Raw genomic sequence first — 22,661 nt, 5'->3', positions numbered from 1 at the left:
CAGCAAAAATCTAGAAAACTGCCAATTTAAAATGTATTTGCAATAGAACTCTCCATGACACTGCTCACCAGAGATTAGTTCTTTTTTTAAACAAACCACTTGCAGTTTTTCTTCATTTTAGTGCATTTAAAAATGTCATAATTTCTCTCATGAAAAACTAATATCCTCTGAAAAACACAATATTTCCATTTATGATAATGCTGTTTCATATATGGAATGTGTTTTCTACCACATAATCTTAAAATTGCCTCCTAACAATTTTTTAAAATTAATTTTCATTCTGATTAGCATAAGAGCCAATACTATTCAAGTATCAAGTGACAAGGAAATAGGTACCAATTCATCTCTCCCCCCTGGCCTTTTTTTTTTTCTACATGATTTTAGTGCTCCATTAAAACTTAGGGATGTAGTCAACTATCCCCAAGTTCCATCCACAAAAGATCTGTCATTAACATTTAATAAGATACTGCCTCTGCTCTTTATGATATAGCTAAGCAAGTTTAATCATGAACTTATTTGTGTTTAGGGCATTTCTCCTTATCCTTAAGGTGCACATTTGTCTCTAATACGAATATTATGACCTGCATGATGTTTTAATCTTTTAAAAATATCACTAGATGTGAATATTTGCTTCCTTTTGCATCTACTGGATTTTTAATATTTGGTGACTTGGATTCTATGTTTCTTTTTAGAAATAAAATGGACATGAATATAGGTTCACATTGTAAGAAATTTTAAACTTTTGTATATAAATGTAAAAATGTTTTTCAGAAAATATTTAATTTTGTTGACCTGACTATTTCAAAATTTAGGATGAGAGCATGTAACTCACATTTGCATGAGAAAAGATGTAAGATCCGGTTAAAACAATTTTTATAAAATTGGCACTGTATTTAGTGTTTAGATAGTGAAATTGCTGAATACAGTAAGTGTAAGATTCACATCTTAAGATAACCCTCAAAATATGTTGAGTTCTGAAAAATGAAGAATTACTAAAGCTGAAATATTCATATATTACTTGCCAGCTTATTAAAGGAGTCATTAATTTTTTTCCAATAACATTTTTATGTGGTCTAGGACTTTTTTGTTGTTGCTATTATTATTGTTTGTATGTTTATCTTAGCATGAATTTTATAATTAATTGTGATATAGCCTCATCAGGAATAAACAGTAACAACTACAACAGTAATGTTGTTACCTACTGGCAGGTGATTACTTGCTATGTTTCAAGTATTTTACTTAGTGTTTTATGTCCATCATCCAATTTAACAATCAAGCAAACCTACAATATTTTTAATGCCACTTTTGTACAGAAGAAAACATATAAGTCAAAGAATAATACTTTCACTCTTTAATTATTTAAGTATTATTCAAAATCAAGTATTATAAAAATTTAACATGTTCCAAATAAAGCTGTTAATAATAGTAACTGTTATTACTGAGCATGATGAAGCATTGATCATTTTACATAAGCCATGAAATTTACTTATCATAACTGTCACAGAAATTAGGTGCAAATATAATTCTAGCTGTGAAGACAGCTACATTGGTAGAATGAGCAGAATTTGAACTCCAATTGTTCCCAAGTCTGAGCTTTTAATTACTATACATCCTCTTTCCCAAATATGGTGCCTTGTGCTTACCCATCACAAACCCCATAACTTTTTTTTGTCCATTCATATCTTCACAAACCTTTTGCATTATCAAAATGTTTTCTTTGCTACTTATTCTCATTTTTATTCAAGAAAACAAATAATATATAATAGCAAAAAAAAAAAAAAGACGTGTATAGCAGTGTTAATGTTTTAATGTAAACTAGAATATACGGTTCATTTTTATTTTAGAATCAGATCCAAGGTAAATGTTGGTCGGTCAACTTTCTAAAGGTATAAAAATATATTTTATTTTTCAGAGGTGTTTCATTTCTGCATACTAGAATGTAGCAAATGTTCTGTTACAAAGCAAATTATAATATAAAACTTGTTATAATTGAAAATACTGGATTTTTTGAAATCAAGATTATTTTCATTACCTATCAGTCTCCCAGAGTTTGCGTTAAGGGAGCAAATTGATCTTTCCTTATGCTACTTTTTTGGTGTCAAACATTCATTTATTATTTTGACCAGATGACTCCCGGTCTCCATCCTGGATCCACTCTGATTCCAATGAATAGTATTTCTGTGCCACAAGAAGAAGATTATGGGTATCAGTGTTTGGAGGGCAAAGATTGTGCCAGCTTCTTCTGTTGCTTTGAAGACTGCAGAACAGGATCTTGGAGGGAAGGAAGGATACATATACGCATTGCCAAAATTGACTCTTATTCTAGAATATTTTTCCCAACAGCTTTTGCCTTGTTCAACTTGGTTTATTGGGTTGGCTATCTTTACTTATAAAATCTACTTCATAAGCAAAAGTCAAAAGAAGTTTGACTAAATTCAATAGAATCTTTTGTCCTTCAGTAACTTGAAGTTTAAATTTAAAATGCAGAGAAAACAATGGTTAAAATGTGAGTAGTATTGTAACTATTTTAAGGCCTTCAGAAGTAAATAAAGTAGCAGGTTTCAGGCTAATTTACGTGAAACTGATTAGTTGCAAAATGCAGTAGATTAAAATACTCACCTATTTTTATTTAAATTTTCTTTAATTTACTTCTATGTTGTTATAATTTTGAATGTTTAAGTTCTATGATTCATGTTTTAAAGATGGAATTATTTTAATACATATTTTGTTTAAATATAAACTATAATTGTTTTGTAATGTGAGACTAATGACTAATATTTATGTAGCAACTTTTTTGCCAGAAAAAAGACTGTTAATTTGTTTTTTCTTGCTTTTCCTTTGCTTGCCCTGCCTGAAATACAGTTAGTTGATAACATAAAGCCATAGTTTTCTTGGATTTGCTTCCAAGATATTGTATTCCCAAGAAGAAATTGATTTATTTTTAACCTATCAATTGCAGAAGACTTATGAAAATGTCAACTTTTACCTGTCTTTTAGTCCAGTCCATTTTCTGGCACAATATTAAACAGAACTCCAGTTACATTTACTTTGGTGATTTGCAAACTTGGAAAGAAGCCACCAGTCATTTTTTAAGAATGTAAGATGAAAAAATTCAGGTAAAATCTAACCATTTTATTCTCTGCTTCATAGCATTTATAATGTATAACGAGGTTAACAATGAAATATTAAAATCTGCAAATGCAAATTAATGCAAATTAAATGCAGAGAGAAATTTTCTTTTCTTTATGTTTTATGAAAGTGTTGCAGTCCCTAAAATAAAAATATTGAGGAACGGTGCTTGTATTTACTCATGTGGTTAAAAAATTATTAACTGGAAAACTGAGTTGCAGGTCATATTGAGGACAAAATCTTAAATATGTGCTATTAGCATTGTTTTTAGACTAGTAATATTCAGAAAACAGTTTTAGGCCTGCATTACATATTGCTTCTTCCAGCTCCAAAGTTTTGGACCCTGTCAGTTTTGCAACTACATTATACATTATTATAATATTCTTTTTTTCTAGAAACTGGGGGCAGCCTCAAAATCATCTTAAAGAGGGAGTTTTGTTAGAGGCATCTTTATGAACATGAGTGTGAGATCTCTCTAAATTCTTAGCGTCTCACTGGATGTAAAATCTATCAGTTAATAGTTTTAAAAATGCCTCTTTTGTTAAACAGAGAGTTAAATTTAGGCTTCAATCATTATAATCCTGTAAGTAGCTTGACATATCAATTGTTTATAAGATTTATCACATAAATTTCTGGAGAACAAACAGGTTTTGCTTGGAAATAACCTTTAAATGTTGTTTCTGTTGCCAAGACCAATGATCATGATGAAGAGTTTTATGATCACAGCCTATCTTACTTAAGGTTTGAGAGGGAACCTGTCACCTCTGCAATTGTCACTCTAGTTTTTAATGTTATAATTCTGCTACATGGTTAGTGAATGTCTGGCATGATTATACACATGTATTGGAAATATATAGTTTTTAAATTATTTATTTATTTATTTATAGTTTACTGTGTGTTCTCAGCTAACTCTAATTTTTTTCACTTGCTCATAAACTTCTGAAAAAAAAAATAAGCATGAATCAAATGGTAATGCCCAATATCCACTGACCCTGCTTTTTCTTGAATGAACCGCCAAATTAAACTTTGGCCATCTATATATTCATTTACAGATTATCCATACATTCATTTTAATAACATTGAGTACTGATGGATGTTTTTAAAGTGAGCATTCATTTAAGGATAAATAAAAAATAAAGTACTCATAAAGAATAAAGTACTTTACTAAAATATTGTGTGGCTATTTTCATGTTTGAAGCTATAGCTTACTCATTATCATGAGACAGTTTTGATTTTGGGACTCTTTCAAGTGTATCTGAGCATGACTATATTTTAAAATACTTAAAAGTGCTTGATATAAATAGTTTTGCCTTCAGAACCGCAACTCTATGTAATATAAAAAAAATAGCTTTGATTTTCTCATTGGTGTTTCATTAACTTGGTTTTAAATGTTGATAATATTTACAAGTGGAAATAAAATTTGTAAAGATGCCTTTCCTTGTATATACCATCAAGAAAGCACTTTGTTTTCAAAGCAAGTGGTACTTTGATCTGTTTCATTTAAATGTGTGATCAGAAAGAATGGTGTACAAATGTTATTATTTCTAAAAATAAGAATAAAAAGGTAAAACTACATTTAGACTTCTTTTTCAAGAGATCAAATACAGCTTTTTTTTTTTCAAAGCTGATTCAGTTCATTTCCTGTTCCTCTCTTCCAAGTATAAGTTTCACCACCTTGAGAAATAAGTTTTAAAAAATCTTCCTCTTTTCTCTGGGGAGTTAAATAATAATTTCTTGAATTAATTGGAACTTGAATTTCCTGGATGCTTTAAATGTTTTTACTTTTAGACCCCAAAAGTAGATATAAAGAACTGGGAATGATACCTGGAGCACAAGAAATAGGATCATTTGTAAAATTGTTTGTTCATATAAACCTAACCTCTAAATATGTGACCAGGATCTAGAAATTCTGAGAGGGGAAAATGTGATTGGCATAGTTTGATTCTTTTGGATTTATGATGACAGGGTAACATTTTATTCATCTTTGAATTCCATGGACAAAATTAGGCTTATTTGAAATTAATTTTTGTAAACCCAAGTAAGTTCTAAAAAAAAGTAAAAAGTACATAAAATACTTGAGAATTTAGCAGGGTCAGGGAAAAATTTCCCGGTAAGTCTAAAGTTTTGATATAAGTGAGAATTACACAATTCATTGGAGGCATTTTAAGTTAAAGACATATTTCATTAATAAGTTTTTAAAATTGATCAACTTTAAATTAAAGCACAATAAATGTGTATACATATGAAGGCAATCATAAGGATTTTTTTTATTTGTGTTTCTATATTCTGGCATTACTATATCATCATAAAATAGACAACGTTTTTGTCTCAAGAACAAGAATAAAATTGAAATCTGCATTCATACCAATTCAGCATCAAAAATAATGGGCTACAGTTCTCTCACACCAAGGGCCCCATAGTTATAAATGTGAAATTATGTTCCAGGTTAAAATTTGTGAAAAATAAACAAAATACTTTGATTTCACAAGAGAGGAGCTTTAAATAAGATGATTTTAGTAGATTGAAATAAACAACCAGTATTTAAGTAAATGTATAACAAAATGAATAAGTACATGCATAATATTTTCAAAGTTCTATACCAGTGCCTATTTTTACTCTTGCAAAATTTCCTATAGCAAAATACTACATTTGAAATTATTTCGCTGGTTTTAGCACTGGGATTTAAGTTACCCAGTAGACTCTTAAGGCTTTACTGTTTGTCTCATTAGAAACATTTATTTCTGACCTACCTAGTTTTCTTCACATCATCAAATTGATTCAGCTTCTCCGTGCTATACCGTATGATGGCCAGACATACTTGGTATTGGCATTTCTGTTGGTCATTCTATATTGCTTTTTACTGCTAGGGAGATCTTGCCAGGCTTCTATACAGTTACAAAAACCATCACCAAATCTTTATCAAGGACTTTCCAAATGGAGTTTTCAAACACTATTGACCACATTGCTCTAGCTAATGTAAGGTCAGCTCTGACTTTTTGTGTTTGCATTTCGGAAGTGAGGTAACCTCATTCAAATATTTATACAGCACTTTCTGTGTACAAAGTACTGTTCTAAATACAAAAGGGAATATAAAGATAAACTTTCAAGGAACATATAATGTAGTCAGAAAGATGAGAGGATTAGTTGTACAATTTAAGGAAGGGAGGATAACTCTGGGAAGGTTTTGTGGAAGATATGTGTTCAGAGATGGGAGTTGGGGATTTAATTAATAGGCGAGCGGGACAGAGATCACAATTTCCAATTGGGTAAACAGCTTGAAAAAAGAAACAGAAGCATGGGCACAAATGAAAATCCTATTGTAATTGGAAGTTAAGATTCATTTAGAGACAATGAAAGGTTAGGTTAGAACAGTAAACTGAGAAGTATAAATGTGGACTTCAGAAGACTAGGGGAAATTATAAAGTCATAAAAAGTTCACAGAGATACTTGAGTACAAAAGAGACAGTATTAAAATTTCTGCAGAAGTTTCATCTTATTTGTGTGTGATCATTTGGAATATAACAAGCCAGTTAAGAATATAGGCTTATAGTGGCTAATATGAGGATGAAATCAGTACTCTCATGACAGAAGTCTTCAGAGGAGACAGGGGATGATAGCCCCAAATAGAAAGAAAAGTGGCAGATATTAAGCTTTGACTAATAGACAACATAACTGAGAGACATGGTGTATTGGGTGGAAGGGATCCAGTAGTAGACACTTGTTTGCATGGAGATAGGCACAAAGACACCACAAGGAAATTCTGGATGCCATACAATCTTGTTTCCTGTTCCATTTTGATCAAAGGCTTATTTTTCCTATTGATTTATCTTTTCCACACAAAAAAGATGAAGAAGAATAATCTGAAATGTAAATAATAAGTGATCTGTCTAGATTCTTATTTTTTAAAAATGTTCCTCACTAAAACGGTTTTCTATTCAAATAACCTCTTCCAGTTTTCTAACTGAGAAATATATATATATATATATATATGGACAAAGAGAACAAGATAATTGCAGGTAGAAATAGTCTACTGTGTGTAGACAAATCCAGAAAGTTGATTTCTCATCCTCAAACAATTTCTGAAATATTTCTGTCAGAATAAATAAAAGAATTGTTGTTGTTGGACAATAAACCATACCTGGACCCTTTGAGTGTGTGAATAGTAAAGGCTGTGATAACTGAAATGCAGTTAAGCAAAAAGGGCTAATTAGTGGACTTTTAAGATGTGATTTACCTAAATGGAAATAGTTTGGTTTTCAATCCTTCACTGTAATAACACTTATTTGCATCCATTAAGTGCGTGTAGTCACTTCGTATAATAAAGTTTTATGGCTTGTGATTATAATGGCTTCTGTTATTCTGCTACTGCCTCATTGTTTTGAGGAACATTTGTAATTTTGTGGCAAAGGTGTCTCAATTTTTCAGTGTTCTTTACTCTCATGATCCATAGTACAAAAACATAACAGTAACTTGTTATAAATAAAGAGTCACATTCTCTTAAATTGTGTCTTTCTGGGTAGCTTTCATACAGATATATCCCTTCACTGTTTCAGAGTATGTGATCATAGCTTTCGTATTGAAGTTAATTTCTGATCCATGTAATTTCACATTTGTTTTTCAGTTAAGAGCCTTAAAAAGTTTCTTCTTGACTGAGACTTTTGAAAAGGAATTTAAGTTGAAAATCTTAGGTAAAGATAATTGAAGCTTATGCATGATTTTCACTGCCCTATGAATGTCTGGATTATTCTAGCTATTTGTGATTTTACTCTGATTTCAACGACCAGGTATTCTTCAGTAGGTGTGTCAGTGAGAGCAATATATGTTAGTTGGGATGAATATCTAGATCATTCCAACTATCCCATGTTATAAAAAACTCTATTCCACTTGAAGGAACAGTTACTGAAAGAAAATTAAAAGTCAGAAAATCAAGAGATAAGATATTTTCTGCTTCATCCTCCTAGTTCTCCCTTCCCTGTTGCCACAGTACAATATTTTTTAAAAGTTTGTGATTCTTCTCTCAGGTCCAAAATAACAGATATGTTATTTTCATAACACTGAAGAAGGCAGGGGATGACAGCTGTTTCTGCAGTACCTGCTGTACGTCTGGAACTACAAATGCATTATATATTAATAACTTAGTTTTCAAAGCAGAGAACACTATTTAACAGGTGAAAAGACCAAGACTCAGTATAGTGGACACATTCTCCAAGCTCATATACCTGTAACCTAAAATTAGATTTAGGTACCTGTAGCCGTAAAGACCTTCTCTTTCATTTACATGGAAGGACTCTGATGGTAGAGTGACTGCACTTATTCCAACACTAGAACATCTTTCCTTCACAAAAGAGAAGCAAAGACCTGAAAAACAGACCACTCTATTTGCCTAAAGCATAAAACACTATATTATTCAGTAACAGCATAGTAGCATGCTCTTTTCATCCTTTATTTCTAAAGTGGATTTCATTTCAGCTGAAACATTTTCAACATATACTAGATCTGTTCTTAAAAATTACTCCTGATATTCACTCAAAATATAGAGAACTCACTTTTAAAGAAAGATATTGGCAAACTATGGCCATAGCAGTGACTAATGGCACACAATCACCTTGTTCATTCACTATTGTCTATGGCTGCTTTTTTGTTATCGCAACAGAGCTGAGTAGTTTCAACAGAAATTAAATGGCCCATAAAGTCTAAATATTTACACATTGTCACTTTGCAGAAAAAAGTTTGCCAACTATTGTTTTAGAAAAATTTTACTATACTAATTAACAAGCACCACGTATTTAAAGTGCATTTTTAATATTTTTAATTTTTAACTTTAAAAGAAAAAGATCATCATTGAAGGTGTGAAGTAATGCAATTAAAAATCCACTGTACTCTTAACTTCTCTCAAAGAGACATTAATTAAAGCTATGCCCTCTTTTTTAAGACCTGTAAAAAATTATTATAAATCTGTTTCATTAATGAAAATATATGCTTCATAGTTATTTCAATATTATTTGAAGTAGATAAAGTAGGTTAATCTAGAGAGAAGGTTGTTGTCACCACTAAAATTGACATAAGATACTTTAAGTAAAAGAAAAGTGAGAAATGCAAATATTAAAGTAATTTTAATGTTTTCCCTCTTGAGGCAGCATAAGGTATGTTTTCCCATTAAAGTTGTTTGTGTCAATATGAAATCTTGCTTTTAACAATACTTTTATGCAGCACTAAAATCCAAGCAGCCCTTTATGAATAATTTCATCAGAATAAATATTTAATTCACTTTGTACATTACTCATAGTCTTTCCTTTTGCATTTCAGCATGTGCATTTCAACTATTAAAATTTATATTTAAAATAGTCATAAAGAGTAGTTTGTTTAAAAAAATTGTATACTCTGAATAAAATAGGAGAGCCTCTTCAAGTCAACACCATAGAGTAAGGAAGTTTAGTCATGCTATACTGAATGTTTACCTTAAATAAAATATCTGAATGTTGATTCAAGTCACTACTAAAATTTTCTTACATTCATACTGAGAATTTGATTTTTAGTATTTAATTCTCTTTACTTTTTGCCTTCAAATACTTTAGCTAAAATCTCAATTATTACCTAGTCCATCATTTTTTCAAATTACTATCATAATAAAAAAGATTTGAAACTGAAGATCTCTGTTTGTGTTAACATTGATAACTAATATTAGCATATTCTTTTACTGTACAAACATTTTCATATTAGTGATATCAGTTGGCCACTATCAAAGTCTATGGAATATGAGGTACCAATATTAAGCCCTCCATCTGACAAAGAAGAAACTAATGAGCCACGGAACTTGGGTGACCTACACCATATTACGCATAGCAAGCCCAAGACTTTTGCTTATATATTCTGTGTTTACAAGGCAAACCCCAGGTTTTACGGCATATTATAAAAGAATTCAAATGATTTATACCACATACATAATATCTCCCATCTTCCTTGACTTTGTCTCTTTAAGGATGAGTAAAGAAGGTATGAAAATTTGTTTTCATCCCAAGATATTTTTTATGTGTTTTTTAGTAACGATCCCAGAAGAATCAGACATGCAAATCATGTAATTAGAGGAGGGTTTAATGAAAGGACACTTAACAAAAGTATAGGAAAGAGTTACAGTTGGGATATCCCCCTAGGCTCTTTCAGAATCCTGAAGCAAATTACAAAAGGAGGAGGTAGAGATAAAGGACCAAGGGAAGGGAGTAGTTGTAAAAAGCTATAAAACGCTGTGTGGCCAACATGGTGAAAATCCGTTTCTACAAAATACACACACACACACACACACACAAATTAGCCGAGGGTGTGGTGGTGTACACCTGTGGTCCCAGCTACTCTGGAGGCTGACTCAGGAGAATCGCTTGAGCCCAGGAGGCAGAGGTTTCAGTGACCCGAGATCGTGCGCCACTGCACCACTACACTCTAGCCATTGTCAGGGAGAGTTAAGTCTCAGGAAAAAAAAACAAACAAACAAACAAACAAAAACAAAAACAAAAAAAAAACCCTCTGTCTGCAAAATAACATCTGACAGGAAGTGTGGCCTTCATCAGTTAAGGATATAGGCAGCTCCAATAAGGCTGCTGGAGGGAACTTGTGGAGCAAATATTCCAGTGGCATGACTTCATTTCCTCCCTCTGCTCTTCTGCTAGTCCTTCCCACTGGAACACCCTAAGCAGAAGCCAGATGGCAAGGGGACCATTGATCTAAGCCATACATCTCTTTTCTGGAACACAGTACAGAGGGCAGAAGGGTGGAGAGAAGATTTGGAGGGGAAAATGGAAATACTTAGAGTATGTCAGGATATTATTAGGATTCAGAACAGATTAAAGTTAGTGTACTTTATGGTCACATATATACTTTCCTCCTACGTGAAAAACAGGAGCTAGAGACACCCCTAGCAAATCTCAATTCTCAGCTTCATGTTACAGGGTCCTATAGCCATGGCTTAGCCAGGATGACTTGGCAAGCTTGACCGGTGCATCAAAGAAGACTGTTCTTTTTCCCTCTGGCTCTGTATTTTTGGATACTGGCAAATAAAATTTTTGGCACATTGATGTAGTAAATTTTGAGACATATGTTTGTTGTAAGAGCCAAAAACTAATTTACTAGATTTCTTAAGTTTACATGTATTGCCAAAGGTTCTGCTAGCCAAGAATATATATTTTGGTCTACATTACATACCTTCTTGGACAATTTGTAGGAAAGAAAAAAAAAAAAAAAACTGGTCTTCCTGGCTGTTCCTTTCTTGCTAGGAGTATAACAATAACAATGGCATAGTTTCTGGCTGAATAATTTAGAATCAAATAAAAAAACAATTAATAACCAGAATATTATGAACAAGCTGATATGAGCTATGCAGAGGAACTTAATTGAAGCCCAAATAGGTGAAAAAAAATCCAGGCTTAACTAATCAGAAGCTAACCTGAGATGTAAAAGATTATTAGGAGTAAGCCATTTAAGTGATGGTATGGCGGGAAGCAAGAGAATATTCTAGAGTATAAAAAGTGATAATTTTAATTTTAGTGCTTCTTTATCCTCTTTCATCAGAGTCTCAAAGGCAGTATTCCTTATTTTTAAATGTGTAATTGGGCATTCTGTACTATTTCATACAAAAAACTCCTTTAAAAATGTATTCTCCCTACAACTTTAACTATATGAGTTTCTTATTGTCTTCAGTTCTTGACAGTATCTATCACCCATGATTACTACCCACCCTCCCAGACTTTCTAAACACCTATTAGCCAATATTTCAACAAAGAGTGCTTGGCAGACTACCCATATTATATTTAGGCAATAATTTAAATGAATATGAATTTATTGCCACACTGTACGTTTCCCCTCTATATAAAAGGAAGTTTTATTGGAAGCAACCAATTTCACTTGAAATTGTAACAACTGTTTTAAATTATATTCCTTATCTTGCAGCTGGTTTTATGTGTATAGATACTGGATTGAACTCTGTAGGCAGATCATTTCTTGAAAGGTTGGCTTTCGTTAGCCCTAGTAATTTTACTTTGATGAATAGTCTTATGATCTATCATAGGACTAAATACAATAGAATCCTTTTTAATTTTTTCTTGTGTCTTGACACTAAAATAGAAACTTTGATGCATTTCATAAAAGTTTATGGAAAGTTCTAGAATTACTAAGATGACCATGTAGTTCGATATAAATGTAATACAACTCATTTCTCACTTTGGTGCATAGTTATTCAATTTTTCCTATGGAGGCATGTGCACACAGACACTCAAGTGAGAGAAGAATCATTAATTTTTATAGAGTAAAATATTATGTACTGAGTTTTTACTATATGCACAAAATTATTTAGATAACAGAACTGGGCATGTACCAAAGTGTCCTGATATTATCGATTGGCCCTGCAATTGAACATTTACCTACCACATACACACATCCTAGTTTAAATTTAATTTGGCCACTTTTAATGAATAACTGTAATACATGAAATTGAAATGGGAATAGAAGTCATGTTAGATATGTTTTTCTATGAGGACTTATGAGAGGGAATGGTTTTTGGGAATAAAGAATGGGAGCACAAAAATTAATATGACAATAAGAAAACATAATCATAGCCAGTGCTGAATAAAAATGTGACAGTGCCCTAAGGACTGTATTTATATTAACCAGTTTTATCCTTACAAAATCTCTAAGAAATAGCTACCATTATTATTTTCACAGGAGAAACCTGGGCCACAGAGTGGTTGACATGCCTACCAAGGACACAGAGACAGCGATTGTAGTGGTACAACTGGATTTAAATCCAGGCATGCCAGACTGAGCCTATTCTCATGAGCACTCTACCAAATTGCCTCTCTATGAATCCAGGTTCCACATACCCAGACTAAGCCCTAAAGCATTATTATGAACATATTTTGTTGTGGTCACTAACATTGGAGTGCAGAGTCAGCAGCATACACATGTCCAGTATAAGACTGAAAACAGAATATTTAATTAAGGTTCTGAAAAATTGGATAAACAACATAATTTACTTTAATCCATATAACTGGAAAATCAAAGGCCACATGTTAAATGCCCAAGCACAAGATTGCAGGGATGAATTGGAGACAAAGAGGCAATCACTAAACTGGGTCTACAGATTTATTAATTAATTTATTTATTTATTTATCCATAAGTTATTGGGTACAGGTGGTATTTGGTTACATGGGTATGTTCTTTAGTGGTGATTTGTGAGATTTTGATGCACTCATCATCTGAGCAGTATACACTGCACCATATTTGTAGTCTTTTATCCCTCGCCCACCTCCTGCTTTTACCCTCAAGTCCCCAAAGTCCATTGTACTATTCTTATGCCTTTGCATCCTCATAGCTTAGCCCCCGTATATCAGTGAGAACATACGATGTTTGGTTTTCTATCCCTGGGTTACTTCACATAGAATAATAGTCTCCAGTCTTCTCATTCAGGTCACTGCAAATGCTGTTAATTAATTCCTCTTTATGGCTTAGTAGTTCTTCTCATATATATATATATATATATATATATATATATCTCACAGGCTTTTTACCACTTGTTGATTGATGGACATTTGGGTTGGTTTCACAATTTTGCAATTGTGAATTGTGCTGCTATAATCGTGCATGTGCAAGTATCCTTTTCAAATAATTACTTCTTTTCCTCTGGGTAGATAACCAGTAGTGGAATTGCTGGATCAAATGGTAGTTCTACTTTTAGTTATTTAAGGAATCTCCACACTGTTTTATATAGTGGCTGTACTATTTTACAATCTTACCAGCAGTGTAGAAGTGTTCACTGTTCACCACATCCATGCCAACATCTACTGTTTTGTGATTTTTTTATTATGGCTATTCTTGCAGGAGTCAAATGATATTGCATTGTGGTTTTGATTTGCATTTTCCTAACCATTAGTGATGGTGAGTATTTTTTCATATGTTTTTTGGTCATTTGTTTATCTTATTTTGAGAATGGTCTATATTCATGTCATTAGCCCACTTGTTTTTTGAATTGTTTCATTTTTTTCTTACTGACTTGATTGAGTTCGTTGTAAATTCTGCATATTAGTCCTTTGTCAGATGTATAGATTGTGAAGACTCTCACCTACTCTGTGGATTGTCTGTTTACTTTGCTGACTGCCCTTTTATCATGCAAAAGTTCTTTAGTTTAATTAGTTCCCAGTTATTTATCTTTGTTTTTATTGCATTTGCTTTTGGGTTCTTGGTAATGAAATCCTTGCCTAAGCCAATGTCTAGAAGGATTTTTTTCCAATGTTATCTTCTAGAATTTGTATAGATTCAGGTCTTAGATTTAAGTCCTTCATTCATCTTGAGTTAATTTTTGTTTAAGGTGAGAGTTAAGGATCCAGTTTCATTCTCCTACACGTGGCTAGCCAATAATCCCAGTACCATTTGTTGAAAAGGGTGTTCTTTCTGAACTTTATGTTTTTGCTGGCTTTGTTGAAAATTGGTTGGCTGTAAGTATTTGGGCTTATTTCTAGGTTCTCTGATTCTGTTCCATTGGTCTATGTGCCTATTTTTATACCAGTACCATGCTGTTTTGGTGACTATGGCCTTATAGTATAGTTTGAAATCAGGTAGTGTAATGCCTCCTTTGCTTAGTCTTGCTTTGGATATGTGGGCTCATTTTTGGTTCCATATGAATTTTAGAATTGTTTGTTCTAATTCTGTGAAGACTGTTAGTAGTACATTGATGGGGATTGTATTGAAATTGTAGATTGCTTTTGGCAGTATGGTCATTTTCACAATATTGGTTCTACCCATCCATGAGCATGGGATGTGTTTCCATTTGTTTGTGTCATCTGTGTCTTTCAACAGTGTTTGTAGTTTTTCTTGCAGAGATCTTTTGACTCCTTGGTTAGGTATATTCCTAAGTATTTTTGTTTTTTGCAGCTCTTATAAAAGGGGTTAAGTTCTTGATTTGATTCTCCACTTGGTCACTGTTGATTTATAGAAGAGCTACTGATTTGTGTACATTAATTTCTGGAAACTTTGCTGAATTATTTAATCAGTTCTAGGAGATTTCTGGAGGAATCTTTAGAGCTTTCAAAAGGACTTCCAATACTATGTTGAAGGTCAGTGGTGCACGTGGGCATCCTGTCTTGTTCCAGTTTTCAGAGGGAAAGCTTTCAACTTTTCCCCATTCAGTATTATGCTGGCTGTTGCTTTGTCATAGATGGTTTTTATTACATTAGAGTATGTCCCTTGTATGTTGATTTTGCTGAGAGTTTTAATCATAAAAGATGCTTGATTTTCTCTAATGCTTTTTCTTTATCTATCGAGATGATCATGTGATTTTTGTTTTAAATTCTGTTTATGTGGCATATCACATTTACTGATTTGTGTGTGTTAAACCCTCCCTGCATCCCTGGTATGAAACCCACTTGATCGTAGTGGGTTATCTTTTTGATATGTTGTTGGATTTGGTTGGTTAACTAGTATTTTGTTAAGGATGTTAGCATCTATGTTCATCAAGATTATTAATTGGTCTGTAATTTTCTTTCTTTCTTTCTTTCTTTTTTTTTTTTTTTTGTTATGTCCTTCCCTGGTTTTGGTAATAAAGTGATGCTGGCTTCATAGAATAAATTAGGGAGGATTCCTTCTTTCTCTGTCTTGTGGAATAGTGTCAAAAGGATTGGTACCAACTCTTCTTTGAAAGTCTGGTAGAATTCTGCTGTGAATCCGTATAGTCCTGGACTTTTTTTGTTGCTAATTTTTAAATTACCATTTCGATCTTGCTGTTTGTTATTGATCTGTTTAGGGTATCTAACTCTCCCTGATTTAAGCTAGGAGGGTTGTATTTTCCCAAGAATTTATCCATTTCTTCTAGGTTTTCTAGTTTATGTGCATAAAGGTGTTCATACTAGCCTTAAATGATGTTTTGTATTTCAGTGGTGTCAGTGTAATATTTCCTGTTTCGTTTCTTAGTGAGGTTATTTGCATTTTCTCTCTTTTCTTGGGTAATCTTGTCAATGGTCTATCAATTTTATTTCTCTTTTCAAAGAACCAGCTTTTTGTTTCATTTATCTTGTGTAATTTTTTTTGTTTCAATTTCATGTAGTTCTGCTTGGATCTTGGTTATTTCCTTTATTCTGCTTTGTTTGGGTTTGGTTTGTTCTTGCTTCTCTAGTTCCTTGAGGTGTGACCTTAGAATGTCAGTTTGTGCTCTTTCAGTCTTTGTTATATACGTGTGTAGGGCTAAGAACTTTCCTCTTAGCACTAGCTTTGCTGTATCCCAGAAGTTTTTTGTTGTTGTTGTTTGTTTGTTTGTTTTTATTTATTTTCTTGAGATGTAGTCTCACTCTGTTGTGTCCAGGCTGGAGGGTAATGGTGTGATCTTGGCTCACTGCAACCTCCACCTCCCGGGTTCAAGCGATTCTCCTGCCTCAGCCTCCCAACTAGCTGGGATTACAGATATCTGCCACCATACCAGGCTACTTTTTTGTATTTTTATTAGAGACTGAGTTTCACCATATTGGCCAGGCTGGTCTTGAACTCTCAACCTCAGGTTGTCCACCTGCCTCGGCCTCCAAAGGGCTGGGATTACAGGTGTGAGCCACTGTGCCTGGCCTCAGAAGTTTTAGTAGGTTGTGTCATTATTGTCATTCAGTTTGAAGAACTTTTAAATTTCTTTCTCGAGTTCATTTTTCAGCCAATGCCATTCGGAAGCAAGTTATTTAATTTCCAGGTCTTTGCATGGTTTTAAAGTTTTCTTTTGGAGTTGATTTCCAGTTTTATTCCACTGTGGTCAGAGAGAGCGCTTGATGTAATTTTGATTTTCTTAAAATTTTTGAGGCTCATTTTGTGACCTATCATATAGCCTACCTTGGAGAATGTTCCATGCACTGTTGAATAGAAAGTGTGCTCTGCGGTTGTTGGATGAAATGTTCTGTATATATCCGTTAAGTCCATTTGTTCCAAGGTGTACTATAAATTCATTGTTTCTTTGTTGAGTTCCTGTCTTGATGAACTGTCTTGTACTGCCAATGGAGTACTGAAGACACCCTCTATTATTGTGTTGCTATCTCATTTCTTAGGTCTATTAGTAATTGGTTTATAAATTTGGGAGTGCCAGGGTTAGGTACATATATGTTTAGAATTGTGATATTTTCCTGTTGGCCAAGACATTTTACCATTGTATAATGTCACTCTTTGTCTCTTTTAACTGCTGTTGCCTTAAAGTTTTTTTTGTCTGAAATAAGGATACCTACTCCTGTTCTCTTTTGGTATCCATTTGCATGAAGTGCACTTTTCAACCCTTTTTCTTGTAATGATGACTTTTGGATCCACAACAGTAATAACAAGCAATACTGTGTACCCATTGAAAATGTGACTCTACATTCACAAGCCCAGTTTCTAGTCCAGCTCCATTAGTAAGTGACAATATAGCTCTGGGAAAACTACTTAAGCTCTCCAAGCCACACTCTTCCCAACTGTAAAATGTGGATAAAAATAAAAGCCCTCATCATAGAGGATGTGCAGCAGACACTGCGAGTTGCTAACATACATACAGTCCCTAGCTTTTCTCTACTATAGAGGCAAAGGAAGAAAAAGTATTGTACCAAACATTTGTATATAGTCTAAAAGTGATCATATGACCCAGGTCTAATGAACAAGATATTAGAAAGTGTCTGAGTGGTCTTTCTGTTAAAGACAGACCACTTTTTTTTTTTTTTTCTTGCTTCTTAAGGAATATACTAGGCTGGTGTGTAACATCAATCCTTGGAATTTCAGGTTTGGTCTTCCCCTTCTCTGTTATTCAGAAACAAACCTTGGAGACGCAAAAGTGAATGTACAGAAAGGTTATTTATCTACTTCTAAATTTCCATATGTGCTTTAGGCTGTGTATCCCAGAATTTCTTGTCTTCATGGATAGAATAAAACACACACACACACACACACACACACAAAAAAAAAAAAAAAAAAAAAAACCCACAAAACTCTGTTCATTTAAGATACCGTATAGGCTTACTGTGAACATTAAAGGAAGTAAATGGAGATAAGCATTTAGTGAGGTGACTTGTCTGCAGCAAAGTATTATTAACTGACAGCCATGGCTAGTTTAATGTGCTTCTTATAACCTTTCTCTTCCATATTCTATTACACTGAGTGTGTGTTAGAAGAAGAATGTACTGGTATCAATATACATGTGGGTCATAATTCAATACTTTTAGCATTCTCTTAACCTTTGCCAGTAAATATCATGAAAAGCCAATTGTACTACAGGTTTTCCCACTTTTTCTTGAGCTAAATCCAATATATTCTAATTGATAAGCTGAAAAGTTAGGAAAGCAAACATTCAAGAATGGATGTGAATATATTTTAAGAACTTTTATAGGGTTAAAAATCATTTCTGGTATGGATTTTACAGTTGCAATAAAAAAAATAGACGTGCATCTGGTTTGGACTGTTTTGATGAGGCTTAAAATATCTTGGGGAGAGTAGGGTATATTTACCATATGCTCAAGCCTTAGTTCATTGATTGGTTTATTGAGCCATGCTGACTTCCTAGTGTAAAGCTGATTCATTATGTGATTCATCATAGGAAAAGCTAATAAGAAACTGAAATGCTTTCTCTACTTTTCTGCAAAGTGTATGTTTCTTAATGGTCTTTAAATGATGTAGTTTTCAACCATGACCTGCATTCCTTAAACTATCAAGCTGAAAATTAAAGTAACATCTAAACTAAAATGATATATTCAACGAAGTAAAGATGTTTCTGGCTTTTTGAAAGGTAGGTATAGTCTATCATATGTCCAGAATTCCATTATTTACTAAAACTACATGCATGGTAAGTTGTATTTTCCAGAAATGGTTCCAAAAATATTCCCCAATGCATGCGTTCTTATGATGCAACTTTGACCTAACTTCCATTAAGAGGTCAGACCTGTTATTTTTTTATAATCCTGGTAGACTTGGGACTCTGGTAGAAGTAATGTTATGAGTATTGCAGTGTTAGATCGTAAAAGATAACACATTTGCTTGATTCTCTTGAGGTACCTGGTTCAGCAAACAAGCCAGCATACTGTGAAGGACCCCAAAATAGCCCATACTCAGAGATCACATGAGAGAGGTAGTGCATAGGTTTTCTAGCCATTAGGCCATCAAAGGTCTCAGTTGACAACCAGAATCAACTACTCCACATGTGAGTAAAGATGACCCCAGAAAACTCCTGCCGTCAGGTACTGAATCACCTCTAGATTTCTAATCTTCCCTGCTGATGCTCCAGGCAAGGTATAATCAGGATAAACCATCCCACCTCCCTCTGTGCTATATCTAAATTCTTGATCTACAAAAACTGAGTCTGTTAATGTTATTGCTTCATGCCGTAAGTTATGGTGTACTTTGTTAAACAGTAATAGTAACTGCTACAACTTCTTTTCATTAGAAGTTAAGAAACTTCAAGTGATGGAGCCAGGATTCCTTAGTAATATTAATGCTGTAACCTATATATTTATATATATTATCCCTCCAATTATGCTGAATGAATGTAAGCTTCATGAATGCGTGAATATATATATTCATCTCCTTAAATGACTTCTAAGCCAAATAGGTTACCTAAATGTATAATTTCTAAATCAGCCTATTTGAGGCTGGTAGACTGGTAAATATGGTAGCAAATTGAAAGGAATATGCATTTCTAACTAGTGTCATTTATCCTAACTAATGGCATTGACATGAAAATTTATTTCAAGATTCTGGGAAAAAACATACACATATACTATATATCTGTTGTTTCTACCTCCATAATTCATTTTTCTCTAGCTGTACTGCTCCAAAATAGGGAATACCATTTTCATGATTTCTCCCGAATTACTAAATTGGCTCAATATTCTGGTTTTTCTACTTCCACTCTTGTTCACTGCAATCAATTTTCCACAGAGCAGCTTGAGCCATTTTCTGTTTTTGTTTTTAATATAAATTAAATCAGGCACTTATTTCCTAGAAGGCTCTGCAATATCTGACCTTGCCAACATCTAGAAGTTTGTCTAGTGCCATTTTAAAGACCCTAAGTTGTTCACAGCTAAGAACCTGGTATTTCAGCCTAAACTGTTCTTTCCCTATGATTTCTAGGCCCTAAGGTGTTCACACCCCTAAGGTGTTTTAGCCTAGACTATTCTTTCCCTTATGATTTCTAGGCCCCTTCTTATCTTTTCAATCCAAGCCTAACTGTACTCCAATGGAAGCATCATTTGTGTACCCCATAAATGTGGGAACCCCCCCACATTGAGCCCCATTTATTCACATTAGAGCACTTATTATAGGGAGTAACTTTTATAAATAAACACACATTTATATATTTCACATATATATACATGCCTGTCCTCCATATTGACTTCATAAATAAAACCAGGGTTCAAAATAGCTACCACATAAGAAGCAATTAATAATTATTATATAAAAGTGTCATTGAAATAAAGGTTCCAGAGAAAACTAAAAGTCATAATTATACTGGTTAAATATCACATACATATACACAGAGACATATATATGTAACGAATGTTAGAAAAATTATTTTTAAAATAATGGAATGAAAACTTGAAAGAAAGAACATGGATTGAATAATAATTCAATAAAATAATAAAATGAACATAAACAATGGAAAATAGAAAAATAATACAGATAAAGACAGAACATTATATATTTATAAACAAAATATGAGTCGATTTGACAAATACAGGCAACAAATAATAAATATAAATATTAGATCTCTCCCCAGAGTCCTTAGCACATAACTTCTACAACCCTTGGATTTCTTGAAAGTTAGGGGTTCCAGGAGAATCTTTTGTTTTAATATTTGATATCTGAACTGGTTCTTGACACAGAGCTCCTAAGACCTTTATAATTTCCTGAGTGATAGAAGAATCTGATACAGAGCTCTTAAATCACTTGGAATTTCCTCGGTGATAGGAGCATCTTTTTATCTAATGGGGCGACTCTTGGTGTGCTCCTGGATGAGTGCTCATTCCTAGAAAGACCAAGCCATGATTATAAACTTAGAGCTTTTATTGTTCATCTGTATCATTTATTAATAAATCAGTAAATGTAAGTAAATATTACTGAGTTCTGTGAGCCACTCTAGCAAATTAATCAAATCCAAGAAAAGGGCAATGGGATCTCAGATTATGGCTGGTAGGTCAAAAGCATAGGTGACATCCTACTATTTCTTGTGACTGGTGTCAGACATTGGGGGCAGTCTTGTGGGACTGAGCCCTTAACTTGTGGGATCCTACTCTGTCTATAGGCAGTTAGTGTTAGAATTGAATCAAATTAGAGACACCCAGCTGATGTCTGCCGGAGAATTGTCTGGTGTGTGGAAAAATACTGCCACACATCTGGTGTCAGAAACATAGTGCTGAAGGACTATATAAGAGAGTAGGAGAAACACTTTGTTTTTTTCTCTCTGTTCGCAGGTAAGCAATTTTAAAAGTAAAATAGAAAACAAAAACACAAACAAGAAACACTGGCAAATGAAGTGAAAATAAAGAACAACACTCATGTAACAAAAGTTGGAAATGTAGGGAAGATAAAACATCAGCTAGATAACTACTTGAAGCATCTGGGAATACTTTGTACAATTACACGATGGTAACGAGGCAGTATGGAATATCTGAGATTGACATGAAAGTATTAGCTACAAAACAAGAGCAATGTGAATTAAGGGAAAAAGGCACTGAAGACAGAGAAATTAAACAGTGAATAATTTCAATATTTCAATGGACATAATTGAAATATAGTTTAAAACTATTCATCTTTCACAGAAAATTTACTTTAAATTATGAAAATAAATAGAACTAAGAAAACTGTAACTCTGTTGCATTAGTGTGTAGAAGCAGCACATTCTTACAGACAACTCAATCAAACAAAATTCAGCAAACATACTTCCATGGCTGACAGAGAATACTACAGAGACATGTTACCAGGATCTTCTGAAATGGCAGTCCAAGAGTGTGATCGGCAATACATGACAGAGATCACGAAGATATAGCTTCAGACAACATTTTCCTGATGCTAGATTTTCATTTCTGCAGGCTGAATATTTAGTATGACATCTCATACAGTGACAATTTAAGTTAGCTCAAGACTTCGAAAAAATATCATGGTAATAAATATGTTCATATACAAATCTATTTCTAATATTTCAAGGAAAAAAGTTCAAAAAGAATAATTTATTAATTATTTCTTTCAGGCAAATTTACCATTATTGAAAACATTTCAAATCAAGTAATATATTGAAGAAACATGTACTAAAGGTTTTCAATAAATATTAGTTTTTGCAAATCATAAAAATTTATTCCAATTTGAATATCTAAGCTTATACAAGCTTTCTCTTTAATTTTCTTTCCCACAAGAAAGTTTCATACAGTATATGTTGTTCACGGCCATCTGGAAAAGCATATGAGCTGTTTTTATTGAATTCTATTATTTGAAAAATTCCTGGTTGGAGATGAAGGTGAAGGTAGGAAATAGAACCAGGTCAAAGAGAAAACTCATTGTCAACATGGGATTAA

General features: G+C 33.2%; 1 protein-coding gene across 1 annotated transcript in view; it reads left to right on the top strand.

Annotated features, from left to right (window-relative positions):
* The window catches only part of GABRG1 (gamma-aminobutyric acid type A receptor gamma1 subunit), an 87,989-nt gene extending 80,515 nt beyond the window's left edge, over positions 1–7,474 (top strand). Inside the window, exon 9 of the mRNA XM_003898641.4 lies at positions 2,127–7,474. Within this exon, the coding sequence (XP_003898690.1) occupies positions 2,127–2,393 (267 nt within the window). The 3' untranslated portion in view covers positions 2,394–7,474. The remainder of the gene's footprint in view (positions 1–2,126) is intronic.
* The last annotated feature ends 15,187 nt before the right edge of the window (positions 7,475–22,661 follow it).

This window comes from Papio anubis, chromosome 3 (assembly GCF_008728515.1).
Source record: "Papio anubis isolate 15944 chromosome 3, Panubis1.0, whole genome shotgun sequence".
In the NCBI taxonomy this organism is placed as follows: domain Eukaryota; kingdom Metazoa; phylum Chordata; class Mammalia; order Primates; family Cercopithecidae; genus Papio; species Papio anubis.
The sequence above is the reverse complement of the archived record's forward strand: the minus strand, read 5'-3'. Positions and strand labels throughout refer to the sequence as shown.